The 25,651-nt window shown below is 31.5% G+C and overlaps 2 protein-coding genes across 2 annotated transcripts in view; both read left to right on the top strand.

Moving 5' to 3' along the window:
• LOC111038815 (calcium uniporter protein, mitochondrial) overlaps window positions 1–4,426 on the top strand; it is a 74,329-nt gene extending 69,903 nt beyond the window's left edge. Inside the window, exon 6 of the mRNA XM_022322056.1 lies at window positions 2,151–4,426. Coding sequence (XP_022177748.1) covers window positions 2,151–2,411 — 261 coding nt within the window. The 3' untranslated portion in view covers window positions 2,412–4,426. The remainder of the gene's footprint in view (window positions 1–2,150) is intronic.
• A 15,579-nt stretch (window positions 4,427–20,005) lies between these two features.
• LOC111038705 lies at window positions 20,006–25,216 on the top strand. The gene has a single exon (XM_022321926.1). It carries the CDS (start codon window positions 20,006–20,008, stop codon window positions 25,214–25,216), a length of 5,211 nt encoding a protein of 1,736 aa, XP_022177618.1.
• The last annotated feature ends 435 nt before the right edge of the window (window positions 25,217–25,651 follow it).

Raw genomic sequence — 25,651 nt, forward strand, 5'->3', positions numbered from 1 at the left:
TGCTTAATTAAGTCTATTATACTTAAATAAGGTAATAATGCAGCGAAAACATTTGTTTGGACAGTTATGGACAGTCGGCGGGGAGGAAAAATGAAAAAACAATGACGGCCGTTATTAAATTTGTAATTTATTGTCTTCTCTCACCGTATCTATATGTTTATAATATATGATATATTATATAAAATGATATTGTACGTGCTAAGGCTGCAGTGGGTCAGAATGTCTGAAGCCGCACCCCGCGCGTATATATATTTATATATTATATGTATAGTAGTAATTTCAAAAGTAATTTACCGGGTTGTTGGAGAAATGAAATTTAACGTTGACAGCAAAAGGTGTCGGTAAATAATATTGTTGGGCACTTACTGCGGCGGGCACTCGGGTATTATATTTCCGATTACATTTTTTACATCCCTTAATATAATACAAAACGCGTATCGCGCTGGGGACTCGCTCCGCCTAGCTTTACCCATTTTTAACTCATCCGGTGGCGCTGCGCTTGATTTATTTCTTGCAGAGCCACAATGGGAGGGCTCATTCAGTTCGCGTAATTTTAGAGTTAAGTAATTTCGTTTTTAGAAACGAAGGACACCGTAATGCCCAATGTTATGCTCTCGAGTCTCGGACGACTACAATTTATTGGCGGACCCGTTCGGAAATCGAAGGCACCTCCCGGTTAGGAGCTTTATCTCGAGGTATTGACGTATCGTACAACAAGGTCTAAGCGTATATATATACGCATATTGTATTATTTTACGCTAATGCGGCAGTAAATATATTTAGTGTTCGGGGACCCCGCCTTGACGATGGGCATTTGCGACGGCTGCAGCAGTGACCCGAAAGTCCACTATTATAGATATTATACCGTGAGTTTCGATCGTTACCAAAATGGCTGACTGGGTGAAAGCGTAAATGTATGAGAAATCGAATATAATATATATTATAGGTACCTATAGTATGTAGTTTAATATTTCTCACTGTACAAACAAAGGAAATACGACGTGGTGCGTGTGCTACGGCTGCGGGATTTAGGGTTTCGTGTGACAAAAATATCTGGAGTACATAAAATATTGTATATATTAAAATATAGGTACTTATAGGTACCTAATAGAATGCGTGCTCAATATTTTTTGTATAATTACTTGGAAAACATTATTTTATTATAAGCATGTACGGTATGCCTGCAGTATATAATACGATGGTTAAAGCACACACACGTGTCAAGTACGTTATATTTATGAATTTTTCAAGAACCTCGTTTGACATTATATGAGAATGCAAAGATAATATAAACACACTCATAATCGACAAGGAGCTACTGATGTTTTGACCTTACCTATTTTAGCTCGCCTTTTTTATAATCTATAGAACCAGGCCTCCTGAATACAATAAAACAATTAGCAGAAGTGTAGATCAGCTCGACGCGAGCGGAAGGGGTTGAGTCTTTGAAATTAAAAAAATCAACCGATTTAAAGCGTCTACCACCAACAACAAATGATTATTCTATATTATTTAAAGATGTAATAAAAAAATCAAGCAAACAAAAATTCGAACTCAAACAAATTAATAAATATTTTCCATCAAATTCGTCGGAGAATTATATAAACTAGAAAAAAAAATTTTATTTGTTTGAATTCGAATTGTTGTCTTCTGATTTTTAAGACTTCTTTAAATTATATAGAATCATCTATAGTGATTGCAGACTCTTGAAAATCAGTTGATGTTTTTTAATTTCAGAAACTTCGCCTCTCCTTGAGATGGTCTACCCTTATGCCGATTTTTTGTATTGAGGAGGCCTGATTCTATAGATTATAATAAAATAAAATGAGTTAAAATGGGTAAGGTAAACCGTCAATAGCTCCTAGACTATACGTATTATACCTTACTACCTTCTCAAAACAATTTAATATCAAAATATATTTAATACATAGTAGAAATTCTTGTGAATCAAGTACAATAAAATAAAATTGACTCACCTAACCTACAGCTGACCTTTTTTTTCGTGATATCGAGAACCGGGGGAAAACTGCTGATTACATTACTTTCCCTCCGTGCCCCATCGTTTATTGCAAAATCTGCAGCTAACCTAAGCAGTTGTATATTTTTATATTATTATTTTTGCAATAACCTCGACCGTACCCGTTTCGCAGGAGTACCTGATGCCGGATGTTCGCGACCGCCAGTATCTGATCACCGTGCATAAGAAGGCCAGGAAGTGTGGATTAGACTTGCACACATACAACCTGCTCAAGGACAAAATGGCGGGCGTGCAGACCGATTTGGCCCGGCTCAAGGACCCGCTTGTCCCTCCGCACAGGGCACAAGTCCTGTACGATCCTCTGGCCGACTGTAACGCCACGGGAATGGAACCTACGGGACTCTGGTCCGGACTCCGAGCCCGGATCAAGTAATTGATGGATGAAACCAAAGGCAGAAGCGGAAAACGGACCACCAATAACAGCATTTGAGAACACGCGCAGTATTATGCATAATAAATAATAATTTTAATTTTATGTCTTCTTTTTACGATCATTTTTTTCTTTTTTTTCGTTTTAGACTTATTCGTTTACGTCGTATAAAAGTTGGTGCTAAACATATAATGCCGGTTTTCTTCTCGCTGTCGTTTTTCATCTTTCGTAAATATTCTTAGATGACTTAATCTCAACACAGGGTTAGAGTATTATAACTTCACGCACACAAAAAATATTAATATACTTTATAGGATAATATAGGGGGTATATCGTATATAGGTACCTACATCGGCTCTTTACAATACAACATCTGCATTCTGCAGTTTATCTGTACGCTTTTTTTGAGACTTTTTAATATGTAAAAATGAAAAAAAAAATTTCTAAACACGCTCTATCTATTTCGTAGGTATTCGATTTTTTTTTTTATAATAATAATCGTCTATTATATATATATTTATTACATTTTTTGTGTTCTTATATATAAATATTATATTATTATTGTTATTGTTGTTATCGTATAGAACGAGGACGAAAATCTCGTACCACAGTCGCTCTCGTGGAATCGTCTTTCCGTCACACACAAGCACACATATATCCACATACACACACACACACACACACACACACACACACACACACACACACACACACATACATACATACATACATACATACATACATACATACATACAACATACATACATACACACAAAACACAAAACACACGTGCACTTGTTGATTGATTGATCAAGAACAATCATAACCGTTTTTTTAAACTTTTTTCACTTTGGGTTAGGATCAGGGTCGTTTTAATAAATATATAATATGTTGATAAATAATGTTATGATAATAATATAATAATTAATATATGTACGCGTCGACGGCGGATCGTATTGTATATTCGTCGTCGCTGGATTCGGTTAACGGAAGTTGCATAGTGCTCATATATATTAATATATAATATTATACAACGGCAATGACGCATAAGAAGTAACATAACAATCCTTGTTTTAATGTTGTGATAACGGAGCCAATATTTTATTATAAATGAATTAAAAGTTGTATAATTATTGCTCTTTTTTTTTGATTCGCCATATAGCATTTTATTTCGATTAAAGCTCAATGTAATTAGTGTTAACTATTTTTAAATTTATCTCTTTTTCTCGCTCTTTATTATCTCACTATTCTTATAGTATTTATAACATAATATATTCGTCAACTAACTTTTATAATTGTCTTTAATGATTTTCAACGCCATCATAATACATATTATTTATATAAGGTAGCGTGTAGATACAATAATACTGTAACTCGTGTTTAGTCAAATCGTTATATAATCAACGAACTTTTTTATCAAAACCGTCATTGTACGATGTTTAGGTCTTAGTTTCTAAACCATTTTTTTTTCAAATCTATTTAAAATCTATTCATAGACATGTATTAATGTAATTTTTTTTTTGAATTATTTATTTCTATTTATTATACCTATTACCTATTGTACGATTATTTATCTTAAATAATTATCGTTTATGTTTAAATGTATTAACTAAATCCTGTAAGTAAGTACTAGTAACATGCGTTGTACAAAACAACATTGTTATTCATTTTTACTTTAATATTGTACTAATACCTATACGTTTGTATGATTTGTTTTTATTTAATATTAAGTATTCCCTAAAAATCATTAGTATTAAGATTATTATACCTGTAAGAAGTTAATTTAATCAAATTTATGATGTTCCGTTGTATTGTATCGTTTACATTTTTAATTTCAATATTATATAGTATATACTTTAACATAACGTATTAATTTTAGTTGGCTTGTTAATCAAACGCTGAGAGGACGTCACTCGTGTAAACAATTTTAATATATCATGTGCCTATGTCCTAGAGATTTATTATAAGTAGAAAACAATTTTCAAAAAACCTCTTGGAATATGATATAACTTTTCAATAATAATAACGAAAAATAATATTGACTATTTTTAATAGTAAAGATTATTGTGAGTAAGTATTGTTTTTCTGAAAACTACATATTATTATTGTAAAAAAATTGTTTTTTTTAAATATTAAATTACTCATTATTAAATTAAATAATACCATTAGATGGGTATGTAATATGTATACATCATTAGGTACATGGTATCAAGATACTTTTTTTTCAAGTCTACTACTTTTAAAGTTTATTGCAAGACTTGAAAACAAATTATTATGTACATTATATCTAAAACGTAATTAAGAGTCACGCGTGGACAACCTCTTATCGCTATTGAATGTATACTTATATTATAATAGTAAAATGTTTATTTACGTTTGACGTGTGCATAATTATTTAACTGGATTTTAATTGTTAAATATATGTTATGCAATGACACATCCAACGTCTAATATATCGGACGCGTTATTGAAACATACTGTTGTAACATAGGTACATGTGTTGTACAAGATAAATAATTATTGTTTAACATTTTCATATATACGTATTAACGTGTACCAAAATTTTCTCGTTTATCATTGTTTTTAATAGCAAATCCCTTTTTAATAATTTAATGTATTAAAAAAAAAGTTTTATTGTGTTATTATAGCGTTTTTTCTTTTATTATCATTGCTAAACCAATCCCACTCAGGAAAATACATAGGTAAAAGCCAGTGTAGATACGTTTCAAAATTATCGTGAAATGTCGATCCATTAATCGCAACGCGATTGGCCCTGCAGTCCTCCAGAAAAAATGGTTGTAATGCCAGAAAGTCTCGACTCTTCGGCCACCAGACTGGAATCGCCCTTAAATCAATATATATTTGTTTGGATTTTTGTTTTTTTTTTTTTGTTTGAATTCAAATTTGTGTGACTTAGTATTTGTGAAGCCATTACAATATTCATGTAATATATTAATACAACTAACATTATCTCCGTGATTTAAAAACCGCCCGGATATGCGTGACACTAATGGGCTATGGCTGATGGAGCTTTTATGATTTATTGATGATATATTTTATATTTATAATATATACTATATTAATTTATATATGTTGATAGTTGCGTTCAGTTACCATACTGAGATTATACCATAACGCCTTCGTGGTTATTGGAACGCTTAGAATAATAATAGAAGTATAAGTTTTCATTATATTATTAAGTATATTAAAACATATAGCTGCAGCTTCCCCGACTCCATACCATTGTGTGCACGGTGAAGTGCAGTTGATGATCGACCAATGGCAGGCAGAGTGAAGAATAAAGAAAAAACTGTTACTGTATGTATAGTATATTATATTATTGTCCTTACTCGTTTTTGTCGAATAAAACATCATTCAGTAAAACCCGGCGGCTTACCGGTCGGAATTCAATTATTATTGTTATCGTACAGTTTAAAACGACAAACACTCGATTAAACTACAGAGCAATAAAATAAATTGTATACACCCGAGTCCACGCCGCGACGTGATAAATAATGTACCATTTTACAGGTCTGTTGCGAGTCCTCGCGGAGAGGGTTGTTCGCAAAGAAAAGCAATACAATTTCTAGAGAGAGTTTTCTTTCGGATGTATTTATTTTAAACTCTAAACTATTATTAACTTTTTCGGTTACAGCATCAGGCCATAAATGTGTCGAGGGACGAGTGACGACCCGGATGAACCACGAAATGGAAAAACTCCGTTCAATTCTAATCGGAGCATCATTATAAAATATAATATTGTATGCCAGCTATATTTCGACAGGCTATTGTATTATTATTATAGTATACAAAAACGTGGGAGATTGTTTTAATACTTTTGGTTTCCAAACGATTGTCGTCGCCCACTGTGGCAACACATCAACGTAGGTACACAATCGAATCTTATACAAATATCGACTGACTACTACAGGTGCTCATTTCAGTAATAGGTAGATACTATTAGGTACATACGAGTGCATTCGTCCGTTGCTTATATATTGTTAAATGTTTATAGAATAGATGTTTACCTCGGCCTTTGGCTTATTTACATATTCGTTGGCTTTTATACCCGAGCGCCACGGCTGTACACTATACCCATAATAATATGGCCTTATATACAATGTAATGCCGCGTGTTTTTCGTGTGTGTGTAACGTGTAGTATGTAGATCTGTTTTCACGGCGAAGTCGACCTATATAATACACTTTCAGCGAGGTATATTATAATAATATTTGATGGCAAAACGGCAAAAGTTGTCCAAGCATTTGAATTCAAAATGCGAAACGCATACCTACCTATTATAATAATATCAAATATGTATACCTACACAAGTATTATACGCGTACAATTTAGTCGATTATTCCGTGCGCGGAATATCTGCAGTAGTAGTATATGATGAATACAGACGGACCACCGCAGTATATTTCCTATAGTTTTGTCTTATCCAACTTATATTAGTTCAATAAATTGTTGAATATAGGCGATTGAGTGTATTTTAATCTTGATAAATAAATCATATCATATATAAAATAAAAAAGAGAAATTTAATGATATAGTAGGTACCTATATAATATGTGATAATGTTATGCTCGAAAATGTGCGAGGAAAAACGTCTGTGTGATTACGTAGACGAACTACTCCTCCTACTGCAAAATTTACACTATAAATCAGCGCTTGTCACATACGTTAAAAATGTTGAATATATTAATAATAAGTTTTAGGTTTAATTTATTATTATGATGGATATTGGATGGTTCAAATAATACTTAATTCACATTCACGTTTAAAATCTTATGAAAATAAAAAACAGAAAATTCGCCTGAAATCCCAAAACTTACTCAACGGCCCTTTTGATAGTATCCGATAAATTTACAGGAGAAACAAAAACCACTTAGTACGTAGATATACAGGATGCGGCATAAGTCGGTTCCCGCTGTTTTGTTATCGCAAAACTGCTTATTATTGTTATTAATTTATAATTAATTAATTTTTTTATAAATCTACATAAAATATACATATTTAATTTGCTGTGTTAATTGGGAAACCGACTTATGCCACACCCTGTATAATATATATATGTACCTATAATCAGTAAATAGGCAGCGAATAATGAATGAATTAGATCTCATTAATTTCTTATGCTTCGTCACTTATTATCGATTATTTTTGTTTTATATAATAAACGCAAACGTCCAAATCAGAGAACCAAAAAAAATCTGCTATTTGTACACTTTAATTATCAATTATACTGCATATAAATTATAATTATCGAACGATTGAATGTTAATTTTTGAATTATTACTTACGCATTTGATATAACTTCAGAACATAGGTACGTAGGTACTATGTGCGAAACTGTTGGAAGTCATTGGATAGGATGACAAAGTGATATAAATCAATAGGTTTCGTAACGGTAAAATATCAGATCGGAAAATAATAAAAAACGGTGTAATTTATTTAATGGGATATAAATTTAATTAAAAAAATTGACTTGCAATTTATTTTTTTTATAGGTACACACACAAATCCAAGGTTGAGCCACCAAGCATGTTGTATAGGCGCCCACGCAACGTGCCGTTTTCGATTTACCGATTCACTGGTTTCGGAATGTTATAAATAGGAATTCTTTAAAATCAAGTTTCGTATACCTTATTTTTATGCTTTTTGTGTCGATTCGTTTAAGCTATTTTCTATTTAAAGGTTTTGACTTTTCAAATATTATAACGTATGTAGTTGTGGACCCTTTGTAGTCTCATTACGTCTTCACTTTGTAGATTTGTAGATTTATTAGTAGTAACATTTTTTCTTCTTCTAAAAAATCAACAGAGACTGTTGTAATAAAATAGCATAATAGGTATGTGCCTGCTTCATATTATATCCACCTTTTTTATTTATGTATTTCACTCTTCGGTATTGAAAATGTTCTTGGTAAGTACCTACAGTAGGTAATGAAAATAAAAGGAAAAAATGTTTTAGTTGCCTACCTACGCCCTACCTATATTTATGTTCTATCCAGAACATAGAAATAACACCTCAACTCGGCAGCATTTGTAGACTTAATACAGTGAACTCTAGATTATCCACGGAATAGGGGGGCAGGACATCCACGGATAAACTAATTACGCGGATAATCTGCAAAACATTCGATGGTCTAGTATTAAAGGAACATAACATAATTATCATGTACATACGTCATACATAATATGTATTAATATTAAACAATCGTATTGTATTTTCTGGTAATCGGGAATCACAAATTAACACCCAATTAAACCGATAATGATTTATAATGTAAATATATGTATGCTTGTTTATTTTTTTTTATACATATAGGTCATATAGGTGTGTAGATGATTCCGCAGAAGACGGCGGGTAATCGAGAGTCCACTGTACATTTTTAACAATATATTAATAGTTATCTACTCCTACTTTTACAAGTGCAAGTAGGAAATAATCGAACACTGCAGTTATATTATTGAGTATTAAATAGTAATATTGTCTATTGATTAATACATTTTTTTAAAACAGAGAAATTACACTTTTTAAAATCTTAGAATTATACAAGAAAATATTGTCTAACATTTTTAAAAACATTTCGGGTGAACCCAATAAACAGCAATTTCTTTATTTCTTTAAATTTTAAGTAATTTTTTTAACTAGGTAGTCACATAAATTGGTTACTTCCGAAAAAAAATTAATTAATTATTTGTTATCAATACAACTGCAGTTAAACTTAATAAATATTAAATAATAATAATTTCATATTTTAAATTATTAAATTAAATAGTTTCTAACTTTAATACTAAATAATATAGTATATGTTACCTAATGCCTAATATATATTTCCATGGTTGTCATACTGTAATATGATAACCGTCGGTTAAGTAGATATTATACTAGGTATTTACTAAGTTTTAATTCAACAAAAGGTTATAATCATATTATAATGAATGTAACTGCAGATAATTACTTTTGCAATTATTAAACTTGGACATGATCAGCTTAGGAAATAAAAACAATCAATATCTGATAAAGAAGATAATATAAATTATAGTTTTGGAATAAAGTTAAATGTATAGTATACTTTTGTCAAGAAAATAATGAGTTTTAGAATTTTATTTCAAGACAAAATTAAGGAAATATGTTATCACAAAACTTTAAAATTATAATTTTAATATTAATTAAATTTGTTGAAAGTAGGCTACAAACTCATTTCTCTGTGTTTTTGTAATGTGATCCATTTATGTATACCTACTTTATCATTTTACTTTGCAATAAATACCCGTGTATTCTACCCGCATGTCGATCGACACCCTACGGCGTGTTACATATCTAGTAAAATTTAAATAATTATTATCAGATGAAAAATATCTAACAGTCCACAACTGATTACGCATGAGAAAAACTTTCATGCATACGGCAGTTGTTTAAGAAATTTCAGAATAATTTAAAACTTAAGAAACGAACAATTATGTGGGTATAAATTATTTTTTATTTTTAATTAAAATGTTTTTGGACTTTTTGGAGGTTATTGATATACTCGTACTATTATTTTTTTTTTTTGGTCGGGGATTATTTTAGATATTTTACTGATTGGATTCTTAATATTTGTATGTGAGTACTGCACTATGCTAACATTTCCTTTCAATTTTAACAGACTCAGGACAGTTTATAATCAATATACACCAAAAGTACAGTAAAAAATGTTTTTTTATAGTTTCGTTTATTTTAAATTTTGTTGTCATTAAAAATATAAGCTATTCGAATTTTTCAAATTATGATATAGTACAAATATATGTACAATAACAAGAAAAAATCAGAGTATATAAAAAATACATATTATGTAGGTAGGTAATAATGGTAATATAAATTAATATAAAATATTGTTTAAAAAAATAACTTCTGCGTTGTTAAAAATGTGTACAACATTAATTCTTGGTATTGTACCTGAAGGTATTTATTTTATATCATAATTTACATTTTTATTAACAAAAAAAACTAAAAATAAGAAACTGTAAAAAATTTTGTCACATTTGCACAGTAATTTGAGTGATATGTGAATTTTAAATAATGATAGTTGCATATTAGCTTTGTAATTAGATATTAAATTTTAAATCTGAGACCCAAGAAATCAAAAACCAGCAGGTTTTTATGCCAAATTTAGGAATATTTAATTACTGAATACCTGGTGTTAATATCGTGGTTCAAATGAGACAACAAATGATGTTTTTTATGTACATAATTCTAATTTTATAACATAAGTTTTTGATTTTAAAAACGTTAAACTTTTTAAGTAGTTTTGTAGTTGAATACTTGCCAAATGTCTTTTTTAAATGCGATCTCGATAAGACTTGTGTTTTGACGAGTTTGTAGTTTAGTTAGAACATTATCTTGGGCCCAACCCCAAGCTATTTATACCATACGTAATTTGAGATTCAACAAGTGCCAAGAAAAGCATTCTAATATCTTTAAAAGGTATAATTTCACATATTGTCACGTAAGTGTCTTATTGTATAAATCATTTTTTTTTAGATTGTACTGCAAACAGAAGTACTTTGATTTTTTCATTTCATATCATAAGACATTTCTATGCATACATATTTAAAATGTCTAACAAAATGTACTGATTTACAGTGTGACATACATTAAGCATATTATGTATCTTGATAATAAAGTTATCATCCTGCATTTTAATGTCACATATAACCGATCATGTGAAAGGTCAAACAGAGAATAGTCAATTGATTACAATATCGGATTTTTAAAAGTTTAAAAATATAATAATAGCACACAATCAATCATCAATATTTTTTAGAATGTCTGTCTCAATATTTTTAAAAACATCATTCCAATTAATATTTACCTATTCGAATTAGAACAGTGTTATCAGCGTAGCATATAACTTGACTTTTTAAAATAAAGTTATTTTATATCATTTAGTAGAAAACCTATTAAAATATGGAACCGAGATAAGATTGTACCTTAAGTTAAAGATGTAGATACATTATTGGTAGCTCACGAGTAATATAATCATTAATTGTTACCATTAATTTCCTATTATTTAGGTAGAATGTAAAAATAGAAAGAGCACAACCGGGTATCAATATTATAAATATTGTGTCAATTATTTTATTTAACAGTATTTATTATGGTTGTTTGTGCTGAACGCTTTAGTTAGATCTATAGATAAATATTGTAGAACACATTTCTTCTCCTAAGGTGGTATATACAAGTTAAGTTAAATTAGCTATATATTGGCCAGTGCCCTTGTCCGTTCTGAAACCAAATTGATATTTTAAGAGGAGATTGTTCGCCTATAAATTATAGTTCAGTAACTTATTTTTTAAATTATTTTTTTTAAATATTTGCACTACATTTTAAATTGCTGAATTTAGAATTTAACTATATATTTTGTGTGAAATTTTTTTATTTTTGTGCATAGTGCCACTGACTATCATGTTGTACTTAATATAACTTATAGTATCTTTGTTATGTTATCAGTCATCAGTATTATTTCAGAGAATTTGATTGCCAGATTATAAGGGTTGGACGTTTGCATAAAATATGTACTTAAGTATAATATATAGTATCCAATAATAAACAAGGGCATCGATCAAATTAAAAATATAATGGAATGATGGTTGCCGGTTGGTGGGGGAGTGGGGGGTGTTCAGTTCCAATTAAAAATGAGATAATAAAAAAAATGTACCTACTTAAATACTTTAAGGTTATTATTTTTATTTTTTAATAATTCTCACTCTCTGTCTATTCGATCATCACAAACCATTTTTATTTTTTAAACGTTGATAAAAAAATTTAAATTCGTGATCAGAAAAGGATCCACCACCCCTGGTATTTACGATACACCAATATATGACATATATAATATTAAAATATTGCTATATTATATATTATTTCCTACTATTTATTTGAGTTCTGAATTAAATTAACTGTAGGTACCTATTTATATTGTTTATATCTGCTGAGCGAGTAGTTTAAGCTACATAAAGTCTGGTTAGGTACTATGAACCAATAATAACATATTGCACAAATACAAACGACAATAATTTATAACGCTACCCACAAAAATCAACCTTCCCCGAAAAATACGCTGCAGGACTTGTATTATATGTGATATAAATAATACGATATATATACATCGTATTATTGGCAATTTGCGATTGGTATGCGCACAATGGCTTGGGGTTTTGTCCCGATGCCTCGTTAAGTGGTAACGATAGGTTATGAAGACGTTACTTGTACGTTGGGCCTTGGGCCTGCCATTTATATTATAATACAACATTACATCATAATGTACGGCGTGTATCACGAAAATCAAACAATTTCACATTGAGTGATACATTTAATAATTCCTACGGAACTTACCGTGACACCCTGTACGTAAGTTGTATATATTTAAAAGCCAATGCAGCACTAGCTGCCTACAAATGAACCGCCCCCGGTGACGGCCTTATATGAATGATTATGACGTCCTTCGTGCATCCCACCGGGATCAGTGGCGTGAATTGGTCAGTGCAAATCAGGCACATTCACCCGCCGGCATAAAATGATCGTTCTAGAAAATCTAAACCACGTTCCACCCATGAAGATAAGGCTATATCAGTGTTTTAAACATTATTTATTTGGGCCATCACAAATTAAATCTAAATTACGCCACTTACCGGGATTATAATATGTTCGGTACTAAAAGTTTTTGAAGGGCCCGACAAATAATCATTTATTGTGGGTAAAGAAATATTATAATAGTAAATAATAATAGACTGGATTTTTTTCTCATTGCAATAAACTGCTTAATACACATATTGGATAGGAGTTGTGTGAGCATATTATTTATCTACATTACGAATATAATACGTATAGATATGCATAGAAATATAAGTGTTGATTTAGCTTAAATCAAGCTGTTGAATAGATATAAGTTAAATTAACAAATATTTATAGTTTATACGATAGCAATGGTGTGTCAAATAGAGTTAATATTTAGATGCCCAAAACATATGTTTATTTTAAATGATGATGGTTCATTTATTATATTATATACATATCGCAAGATCGGATTGAGAACTTGCAGCTACTATCATTTGCGATATCAATCCGAATTTGATTATAGGAATCAATATTTTTCCGTTATTAAATACTATTAATTGAAATATGGGTACAATTTGAAATCGTGAATATTTTATTAGATTATGTGACTGAAAAGACTGTATCTGCCTTAATTGTAAATACCGTGTAATAATACTGTGTCCTATGCTATAGGCCCTTTAGTAATTACTCCTATAAGTGTTAATCGGTAACTGTTATCTATAATTATATTACGGCATGGCATATATTATTATACATACTCTGCATAATCGGTAAACATATTATTATACACTTTGCAGGCTATACTATAACAGTCGTTACTGCCTTGTAATCGGTCGTTGTAATACAATTTGTCCTACATATTATATAAACATGGAAATGTTGGGCGCTGCGGAATAATATATCGTTTATGTATTCATTGTGTTTCCACCCTTAAGCCCTAACGGTTTATTTGCAGTGTTGAATTCGCATGTATTCATTCTAAGTGGGCTATTTTACCCGCCATTGATGCAGATTTAAAACATAAATTATCATCATAATATTGTACATCATACATTTATACTCATGAATACCCACGAACGTACTGCACAGACAGAGCCGAATAGTAATCGATTTTAGACTTTGAGAGCAATTTATTTTTATTATTATTATTTATTATTAATAATATTCAGTATAAAATATGTACAATGACACAATGTATCTACTATTGTACACTGTTTAAAGTGGTTGTCGCAATTATGGTGAGCACTCATATTTTTATTATTACCTCGGTTGATTTATATTGTGTTCTTCAAAATTATATTTTTACGTGGACTTCGGAGAATCTATATCTAGGCTCAAACGAGGCACATACCATATACCTATATACTACAAACTAGACGTACAAATATAATTTTAAAAAATCGTCGTTCAAAACCGGACATTCTACATTATATATCTGTAGTAAAGGGAATTATGAAATATCGATAATCTAAAACCGCCCACATTTGGTTGATAGTTCAGAATGAAACAATATGTTGGTATTGGTGCTACAAAAGTAAATGTATATAATATATATACACTTTAACTTTAAACTTTATACATAAACTTTTACACTTTCTAAAATATAATATTGGTTTTAGTTAAATTTAAAAGTGAAACTTTCAACAAACTAAAATAATTTAATTTTAATTGAAACATTTTGTGTATTGCAATTAAAATAAGCGTTAAAAATATTTACTGATTGGCAACATTTATTCAAATTTTTTAAGTATAATATATTCAATTCTTATTGTTAAAATAAAACTCTAGGGACTTAAAGTAGTTTCATTATTTATTAAATAAGTATGATCTTTACTCATTGGAGGTATGCGTAAATTTTGTCTTAATATAGTCGTTGGTTTTTCCGTTTTTCGTAGATACAAAGATAGCATATTTTATTTTATTATACGTTTAATGGCGACAATAATTACTTTTAAAACTGTAAAATCAATAATTAACTAGTGAAACTTCAAAAATTGTACCTAAAAAGCCAGGAATTTAGAGTTATTTCAAACTATTTTTACCATAAAGTAAATATTTTTTAAATACTTCCACCGAAAACATGTTAAAAAAGTGTGAACCACTCTGCTGTACACTAGGTATCTAGTCAATATCAAATGTAGTCCAAATTTTAACTCATAACTTAAATTAACATAACTTAAAACTGTGTTTATATATTTTTTGATATTTTGGTTACAATACAAACTACTAATGGGAAACCTTGTTTTAAATGTTTATACATTTTAATAACAAAATAATTTTTAAATTTTAGAGTTTTTGAATAATTTTGTAAACATTTTAACTTTAAATGTTTTTAAAAAAATGTGTATAGGTATATCTTTAATATTTATTTACTACTATTATAACGGTCTTCAAAGTCTAAAAATGCTTGAAAACGACCAAAAATATTATTTAAATGCTATCATTTATAGACAATTATGGAATCAATATTTAGTAAAAATTTTAAGTATTTACGATCATTATTTTTTAAATTACAACAAAATAAGAAAATCGTTTTATGAGAAATTAGGTATGGCAATGCCGTAAAAATGTGATTTTTAAACTCTGATAAAAACTAATTTGACTTTCGGGTAAACTTTTTTTTTGGTTAAAGGTCAAAAAACGTTTGATAAACCTTGTATTAAATTGTCAAGTATTTTGACAGAGTGAAATTTTTTTGTCTATATTAGCTATAAAAATCAAAATTTTTTTATATTTATCGCTCAAAAGGTCTGAATATTATGAAAGCTGTATTATATTTTGGTTTACACCAAAAAACCAAATCGATTTTGTCAAAAAATAATTAAGTGTAACAATTTCAGTTTTTCCAGACACTTGAAAACTACAAATAATTTTCCATTTTAACTCTTTAAAGTAGGTAAAAAATAGATTCACTTTACAATCAGAAAAGATACTGATGAAAAATTGACATTTTTACTGTCCCAAAAAGTGGTGTAATATTACACAAAAAAACACACATCATTAATATAATCAATACATTCATCGCCTCACTCAGAATATAAAAATATGCAATGCAAAAGTGTAAACTATTGTGAAAATGATTTTTCCGGCAAATTTTGTATAGAAATNTTTTAAATGTTTATACATTTTAATAACAAAATAATTTTTAAATTTTAGAGTTTTTGAATAATTTTGTAAACATTTTAACTTTAAATGTTTATAAAAAAATGTGTATAGGTATATCTTTAATATTTATTTACTACTTTTATAACGGTCTTCAAAGTCTAAAAATACTTGAAAACGACCAAAAATATTTTTTAAATGTTATAATTTATAGACAATTATGGAATAAATATTTGGTGAAAATTTCAAGTATTTACGATCATTATTTTTTCCATTACAACAAAATAAAAAAATCGTTTTATGAGAAATTGAGTATGGCAATGCCGTAAAAATGTGATTTTTAAACTCTGATAAAAACTAATTTGACTTTCGTGTAAACTTTTTTTTTGGTTAAAGGTCAAAAAACGTTTGATGAACCTTGTATTAAATTTTCACGTATTTTGACAGAGTGAAATTTTTTGTCTATATTAACTATAAAAATCAAAAATTTTTTATATTTATCGCTCAGTCTGAATACTATGAAAGCTGTATTATATTTTGGTTTACACCAAAAAACCAAATCGATTTTGTCAAAAAATGATTAAGCGTAACAATTTCAGTTTTTCCAGACACTTGAAAACTGCAAATAATTTCCCATTTTAACTCTTTAAAGTAGGTAAAAAATAGATTCACTTTCCGATAAGAAAAGATACTGATGAAAAATTGACATTTTTACTGTCCCAAAAAGTGGTGTAATATTACAAAAAAAAACACATATCATTAATATAATCAATACATTCATCGCCCCACTCAGAATATAAAAATATGCAATGCAAAAGTGTAAACTATTGTGAAAATGATTTTTCCGGCAAATTTTGTATAGAAATTATGTGTTACGTAGGTATATCTCAGTTTGGGCGTACCTTTGTTCACAGACAAATTGGCGTCATTATTTTAACAACAGGGTGTAGACTTAATCTCTACACTTTTATGATATCTCTAAAAACAGTTTCTGAGGCTTTCGTCAAAATCAATCAAGTAGTTAAAATTGAGTGTATAAGTTTCAAACATACATTTAGTTTTTACTGTGGTTTGAATTTATAGCTTTTTATTTAATCGAAGCCATGTATAAAAACGATGAGTTGATGCATGCTTGTGTCTGAACTGCCTGAGACCTGAGTAACTAAAGATAAATATGTGTTAAGGCACTAATTGTTAACCTGAGTATTTTCAAAACTCCCGCCGTTTATAATGGTCATACTGTTTGCTCACCACAGATGACATACCGTTGGTAACTGTTCATGACCACGGTTGTTATCTATCTGAGAATTCGTTACATACGTTTGTATTTTGTATTTCGTTTTTCTTCGTTCTTTTTCGTTCTGCTCTTGGTTGCAGTAACATCGTTGTTTGTCGTCCATCAAGTTCAAGTTATAACTTGTAACCTTATATTTTCAGTTCTGTTGCTGTAATCTGTAATGCTGTTTTAATAATTTGTTTATTTCGTTGAGATCTCAATTCTCTATTATTGTCGTCACGCTCCAATCATTTTAGCCTCTGATTTCATATAATTATTGTGGTATGTATCGTTCCTTCATTTATTTAATTGTACATTCATATATGTTTTCAACTTTAGGGTGATTCTTATGGTGTGCGTTCCACGTGTGACTTAATTCTTAACCTCGTGTACTAACTTTGGCATAAGATTACATCTCTATATCATAAGTAGGGTAAGTTGGTGCACCAAATTATTATTGTATTTGTACATTGCAAATTATATTATTATTACCCAAATTATTATTGTATTTGTACATTGCAAATTATATTATTATTACCCAAATTATTATTGTATTTGTACATTGCAAATTATATTATTATTACCCAAATTATTATTGTATTTGTACATTGCAAATTGTATTGTTATTACCCTAGGAATTATTGTATTTGTGCATTGCAAGTCATTGTATTGTTATTACCCTAGGAATTATTGTATCATTGCATTGCAAATCATTATATTATTATTATCACAAGAATTATTATATTATTATATTGTTACCATTGCAAATATTACTGTGTAACTTGTTATAAATTTTGTATCTGGTATATTGTTATTATTATTTACTACTATTATTAAATTGTAATATAAACATACAGTCCACTACCTAGTCTCTTTTTATTACTTTCATTATCCATAATTATATTTGTATGAACCAGGTATGCTTGCTATTGCTGCAAGTCCCCTGAAGTAATAACAATATGTATACTTCTTAATTAGAGTCCAGTAGTTTGTAAGTATGAAAATGTGGTAGTCTGAACTACATATACAACAATTGAAAATATAGTCATGTAATAGTCAATGGACGACTCGTTCACCATCTCAACTTCCTACATATTATTTGAGCCACACACAGTGCCTCAGCTTAAGATATCTGACTCCAAAGTGGTCCTCATATTTTATACTCCCTCATTATTGTTAGCCATATTGCTACAATATATTCTGTTACATAAACTAATTGTATTTGTTTATTAATGGTATTGTACTATTGTGTCAACTGTCAATAATTGTGCGCCCACTGGTAGACGCTCTCCGGGGAGATTCAGACATAGGTATCGGCGTTAACACTGTAAAACTGTGCTTCAACGTTCGTGATCAGACAACTTTATTTTGAGTTTACTACAACGTCCAACTAACATAATATTATCTAACGTAAATATCGACATTTTATTTACCGTCGAGTTTAACTTTAGTATATTACTATACTACTTTACACTGTTCTACAACTACAACCGTAATTAAGTTATACGTCTATTTCCGTTAAAGCAGTGATTTCAGTTTATGACAATGTTAAAAGTATAATGGTTTGGTAGGGCTTTCGACCTTTATTTCTATTTACTAACTCGATGGTTTTTGTTGAACGTCGCTAAAGCAATCATACACGATGTTGGCATGTTGCACACAAACAATAAATAATAAACAGTTATGTCACGTAATTAATACGGGAGACTTAAAATGTGACCTCCGAAAGCACGCTTAGGTGAATAGTTTAAAATTTATCATACGATATAGTATAGGTCTGACTGCTCCACCACAGGCCACAGCTAACACTGAAACTGTTGAAAGCTGTGGGTGAGCGGCCTCAATGCCTCATGCAAGGATATATTTCGGCTAGTGACTAAACACTAAAATGTATGGTTGTTCCTTAACCAAGATAATATTATCAATTATTATTAGTCATCACTCCATCATAATTATAATATTGCAGTAAGTATATGCTTATATAATTAAGTATATTATGCTTATATATTACAATACAATATGCAGTATTAACTATTAAGTATTAGGTCACTATAATTTCACTATATTGATAGGTACATTTGTAATTAATTATGATATTTCGATACATTTATAAGCTAAATATAACTTATACACTTTTAAAAAGCTATAATAATTTGTAAAAGGCAGAAAAAAACATAGTTACCTAATAGATGATAAAATATACATTAAAAATATTAGTAAATCACACATTTTTTNCTGTGTAACTTGTTATAAATTTTGTATCTGGTATATTGTTATTATTATTTACTACTATTATTAAATTGTAATATAAACATACAGTCCACTACCTAGTCTCTTTTTATTACTTTCATTATCCATAATTATATTTGTATGAACCAGGTATGCTTGCTATTGCTGCAAGTCCCCTGAAGTAATAACATTGGTTCTTATCGAACCGGATAATCATAAATAATAATAATAATATTCAGATTAATTATAATAATATCTAACTTTGTTTGTTATTATTTTTATTGTAACATAAGCATTATTGCGATCATTTGTAAAGCGCCTATACTGTAAAATCTGTAATCATTATTTATAAAATAGGTACAATTTGCGCTTAGTTGTTAAGTATGGCAACCAAGGCTACTTCGTTTATGGATTCAGCTGAATACAAGTCATTGTTACGTCGGAGGGATAACTTGAAGCTGGAATTATTTTCTCATATGCGGTTTGTGAATGACTTTACTGAGTCGACTTTGGCTTGTCAAGTAGTTGACATCAGACTGCGTCAGGTTCAGACTTCAATAAATCAATTTGAGGATGTACAAAGCAAAATTGAAAGCTTGGACGACAGGGATGATGATTCTCAAGCTAAACAGCGAATTGAATTCAATGAATTAGCATGTAATGTCCAAGCATCTTTAATGGTATTATCTTCGGATGCTAAGAAACAGTCTTCAAAGGCAGAAATAGTCAATGTTAATGACACAATGCGATTACCATCAGTACCTGCTCCTATCTTTGATGGCAATTTGCAAAATTGGCCAGCTTTTAAGGACTCATTTGATGCTATGTTCCACAATAATAAATCATTAGCTGAAGTTCAAAAATTGCATTACTTAAAATCTTGCATGTCAAATTCAGCTGGTGATGTTATTAAAAACTTCCCAACAACTGGTGATAACTATCAACGAGCTTATGATGCTTTACTTATGCGCTTTGAGAATAAGTCATTAACAATCCAATCGCACATACGGTCTTTATTAGATACTCAAAAGGTCACCATTGCGACAGCAGCTGAGCTCCAAAAATTACACCATCACATAATCTCACATGTCAAAGCATTAGAAGCGTTACATCAACCAGTCAAGGATTGGGATGCATGGCTTGTCACATTAATATGTTACAAATTAGATAATGTCACAGTAGGGGAATGGCAACTGCGCCAGAGTACGCGAGATCTACCCAAATTCACTGAGCTTGAAACATTTTTATTAAATCGTATATCAGCCTATGAAGTCGGTGATTTTAATAATATCTCCATTAGGGAACCAGGTCAAGGTCAGAACTTGAAAAAAGTTCCTTACAAAAAAGTGTTGTTTTCAAAAAAGGACAATCATAAAACCTCAACTAGCTACAAATGTGTATTATGCACAGGTTCTCATAAATTACATGCCTGTGATAAATTCCTGGACTTGTCGGTCTCTGAACGTTCAAAAGTAGTTAGCAATCATTCTTTATGTTTTAATTGCTTACATTCTGGTCACAGTGCTGCTGTCTGTCGTTATGGAAGTTGTCATAAGTGTGGTCGCAAACATCATACCAAACTACATGAATATCAGCATACCACTAAACCAGATGACATCTCGACAAGTGATTCAGAGCAGCAAGTTGAAGCACAATCGTCGCACACTTCAATGCATGTACAACAACATAACAAAGTACATCAAGTTATGCTAGCAACAGCCATCGTCAAGGTATATGGAACAGCAAGTGAACAACATGAGTTGCGGGCAGTCTTAGACTCTGGGTCACAGATTAATTTCATAACTAGACGGTGTGCTAATCTACTAAAACTAAAACCATCAATGTCAACGTCAAATATATCAGGCATAGGAACACTGTCAACCAAGTCTGCCAAACTTGAACCCACAGTTCTCTCATCACGTTTTGGATCATATCAAACCATTGTTGATCTGCATGTCTTGCCTGTCATTACTGGTCATCTACCAACGAGCACTGTTGATATTAACCAATTCAATATCCCAGACCAAGTTAAATGTAAGCTTGCAGACCCGTTACTTCATAAACCTCAACCAATAGACCTATTGTTAGGTGCGGAATTGTTTTTTGAGCTGTTCATAGGTAACCACATCAAACTTTCATCCAAGTCATTTGCATGTGAAACACAGTTGGGTTGGATAATCACTGGATGCATTCCTGTCATCGAGTCATCAGCATCAAATTCATTAGTATCTACAACACTCACCACCATTCAAAATAGCATATCTGCACTATCCTTCTATAGTCCAAAAGGGATTGCCCAACGTGCTGAAGAAACTCAAGTTGAAAGTCATTTTCAAAGCTCAATTAAGTATGATCACAATGGGCAATTCATAGTAAAGCTACCAATCAATGGTGACCCTTGTGTTCTGGGAGATTCAACATACATGGCTACAAAAAGATTATTAGCAATGGAACGACGATTGATGAGCAACACAACCCTGGCAACTGAGTATAAAAGGTTCATGACTGAATATCTAACTATTGGCCACATGGAGAAAGTTCAAGATTCAGACATCTGTCAACCCATCACTTACTATCTTCCCCACCATGCTGTGGTTAAAGAAAACAGTATAACAACAAAGACTCGTGTTGTGTTTGACGCATCAGCTGCTACATCAACTGGTGTTTCTCTTAATGATATTTTAATGCGAGGACCTACAGTACAGCCAACGTTATTTCAAATTATTCTAAGATTTCGGTTACATAACATAGCAATCACAGGTGATATTGAAAAAATGTACCGCCAAATCAAGGTTGATAGATCGGACTGCGATTTACAACGAATTGTATACAGATCAAATCCAAGTCACCCAGTGCAACATTATAGACTACTAACTGTCACATATGGGACCAAATCAGCGCCCTATCTTGCTACGAGATGTTTATCTGAATTAAGCAAACGTTGTACTGATCAAAGAGTCTCTAGAATAATTAAAGAAGACTTTTATGTAGATGACTTGCTAAGCGGTGGAACAACAGTCGAAGAATGTTTTCAATATTATCAAGAACTGACTAATGTACTAAATCAAGTCAATTTTCCTATCAGAAAATGGTGTTCAAATTCAGCAGAGCTGATCGCTAAGATACCGTCTGCCAAAGAACAACATTATTCATTGTCGTTGGCTGAAGATGAGTCTATTACCACTCTAGGACTAACATGGTTACCAAATAAAGATGTTGTTAAATTTGTACTCAAGCCTTGGAGCCCACAAACAAAGATGACGAAGAGATCGTTGTTATCAGATCTACACAAAATTTATGATCCCCTTGGATTCATCACACCGGTACTAATAAAAGGGAAGATTTTCCTCCAACAGTTATGGACACTCAAAGTTGGTTGGGATACAGTTTTACCTCCTGAAACACAACTCAAGTGGACAAAATTTTGCAATAGTCTGCAATCAATTGAAAACCTATCCATTCAACGGTTAGTCTTATGTAATGCCAGCAAACGAATCGTTACACTCCATGGTTTCTGTGATGCATCACAAAATGCAATTGGTGCTTGCATCTATGTTCGGTCAACCACAATTGACTCTGAGGATTCATGGACAACCGCTCTATATACGTCAAGGTCTCGAGTAGCACCTATTCGCACCACAACAATACCCAGGTTAGAGCTTAACGGTGCAACACTATTAGTTGAGTTGATGGCAGAAGTTCGAAAAGAGTTTGAGGCCCTCAATATATTTATATCAGATGACAATGTGACATTGTGGACAGATTCCTCAATTGTATTGTCATGGATCAACACAGACATACCGTTGAAAACATATGTTGCCAACCGAGTAACTCAAATTCATGAATCTTCAAACATAGCCCAATGGAGATATGTTCCGTCACAAGACAATCCTGCAGACCTCATATCTCGAGGAGTCTCAGCTCAGGTATTGGAATCATCAAGTCTCTGGTGGAAAGGACCACAGGGGTTAGGACAAAACAATAACTGGTGGCCTGCAGTTGTCAATCATATAGCTGACATTCCAGAAGTTCGTGTCATCAAGCCTGTCTTAACAGTTACTAAATCGCCCAGTGATGAATCCTCAAATGAATTTAACTTATTAAATCAATATTCAAGTTGGACAAAACTTATTCGTGTAACAGCTTATATTCGAAGATTTTTTAATAATCTTAGATCTGGGAAATCTGTAAGAGTCACAGAGTATCTCCACGCCTTTGAACTTAAGGCTGCTAAGGAAGTTTGGATAAGAGTTTCTCAACAAGATGCATTTAAAATTGAATTAGCATGTCTTGAGCGTGGCACTCAACTACCTCGACGTAGTAAACTCATTAGTCTAAGCCCCTTTCTTGAGAATGGTATCATCAGAGTTGGAGGAAGGTTACAGTTATCTGAGTTACCTGCCAATCAAAGACATCCTGCAGTTTTGCCAAAGGCACATCATGTAACTCAACTCATGTTCGAACACTATCACAAACAATATTTACATGCTGGTCCCCAAAATTTGCTCAATAGGGTTCGCCAAGAATATTGGCCTCTTGATGCGAGAAACACAGCTCAACGTATTGTACATAACTGCAGCACATGTTACCGAGCCAACCCTCATACATTCCAACCTACGATGGGAAATCTACCTCGACTTCGAGTGACTCCAAGTCGTCCATTTACTACAACTGGTATTGACTTCGCTGGACCCATCAGCTTGCATTCAGGTCCTCGCAATCGAACAGTCTCTAAGGCATATATAGCTGTTTTTATATGCTTCAGCACTCGCGCTATTCATTTGGAGGCTGTTAGTAGCTTGACATCCCAAGCATTTTTAGCAGCTCTACGGCGTTTCTTTTCACGAAGAGGCCAAAGTTCCCACATATATTCAGATAATGGCACAAACTTCTGTGGCGCTAACGCTGAACTGAAACGTCTTTATAAACATCCATGCGATAACAATAAGACTGTTGTGGAGACATTAGCACAAGATGAAATTCAGTGGCACTTCAATCCTCCAAGTGCACCTCATATGGGTGGTCTCTGGGAGGCAGCTGTAAAATCTACCAAGCACCATCTCGTAAGAACTTTAAAATCAGCTAAGCTCAATTTTGAAGAATTGGCCACATTATTATGTCAGATTGAGGCATGCTTAAATAGCCGACCATTAACTCCTCAATCAAGTGATCCTGAAAGTTTTGCAGTGCTAACACCTGCACACTTTTTAGTGGGAGGTTGTTTAACATTACCTCCAGATGTACAACTTCCTGAGAAGCCTATTAATCATTTAAAGCGATGGCATATTGTTCAGGGAATGATGCAAGGGTTTTGGCGCAGATGGTCCAATGAATACCTTCGCACACTACAGGTCCGATCTAAGTGGAATGTTGACAATAAAGATGTAGTCATCAGACTCGGAGATTTAGTTCTAGTTGTTGAAGATAATCAAACTCCATTAAGTTGGCGCATTGGTCGAATAACACAACTTCATCCTGGCTCCGATGGCATTGTTCGTGTTGTAACAGTTAGCATGCCTGGTAATAAATCATTCCGACGGCCCCTAGTGAAACTATGTCCATTGCCCTATGTCAGTGCTGAAGAAGCTACATAATCTAGTCAAGTACATCTCAACATAATCTAGTCAAGTACATCTCAACATAATCTAGTCAAGTACATCTCAACATAATCTAGTCAAATCCAAGTGACTTCAATCAAGCCTTATTCAAATTGTTTCTCAAGTTTCATTTCATTATTCTATATATTTGTAAGTTGTTTGTTAAAATACTCTTAGTATTTCAACGTGGGGGAGGATGTTAAGGCACTAATTGTTAACCTGAATATTTTCAAAACTCCCGCCGTTTATAATGGTCATACTGTTTGCTCACCACAGATGACATACCGTTGGTAACTGTTCATGACCACGGTTGTTATCTATCTGAGAATTCGTTACATACGTTTGTATTTTGTATTTCGTTTTTCTTCGTTCTTTTTCGTTCTGCTCTTGGTTGCAGTAACATCGTTGTTTGTCGTCCATCAAGTTCAAGTT

Source organism: Myzus persicae, unplaced genomic scaffold (assembly GCF_001856785.1).
Source record: "Myzus persicae strain clone G006 unplaced genomic scaffold, MPER_G0061.0, whole genome shotgun sequence".
NCBI classification, from domain to species: Eukaryota; Metazoa; Arthropoda; class Insecta; order Hemiptera; family Aphididae; genus Myzus; species Myzus persicae.

What these genes read in the sequence shown, in the direction of transcription:
- LOC111038705 (XM_022321926.1), top strand. Translation starts at nt 20,006, where the DNA reads ATGGCAACCAAGGCTACTTCGTTTATGGATTCAGCTGAATACAAGTCA.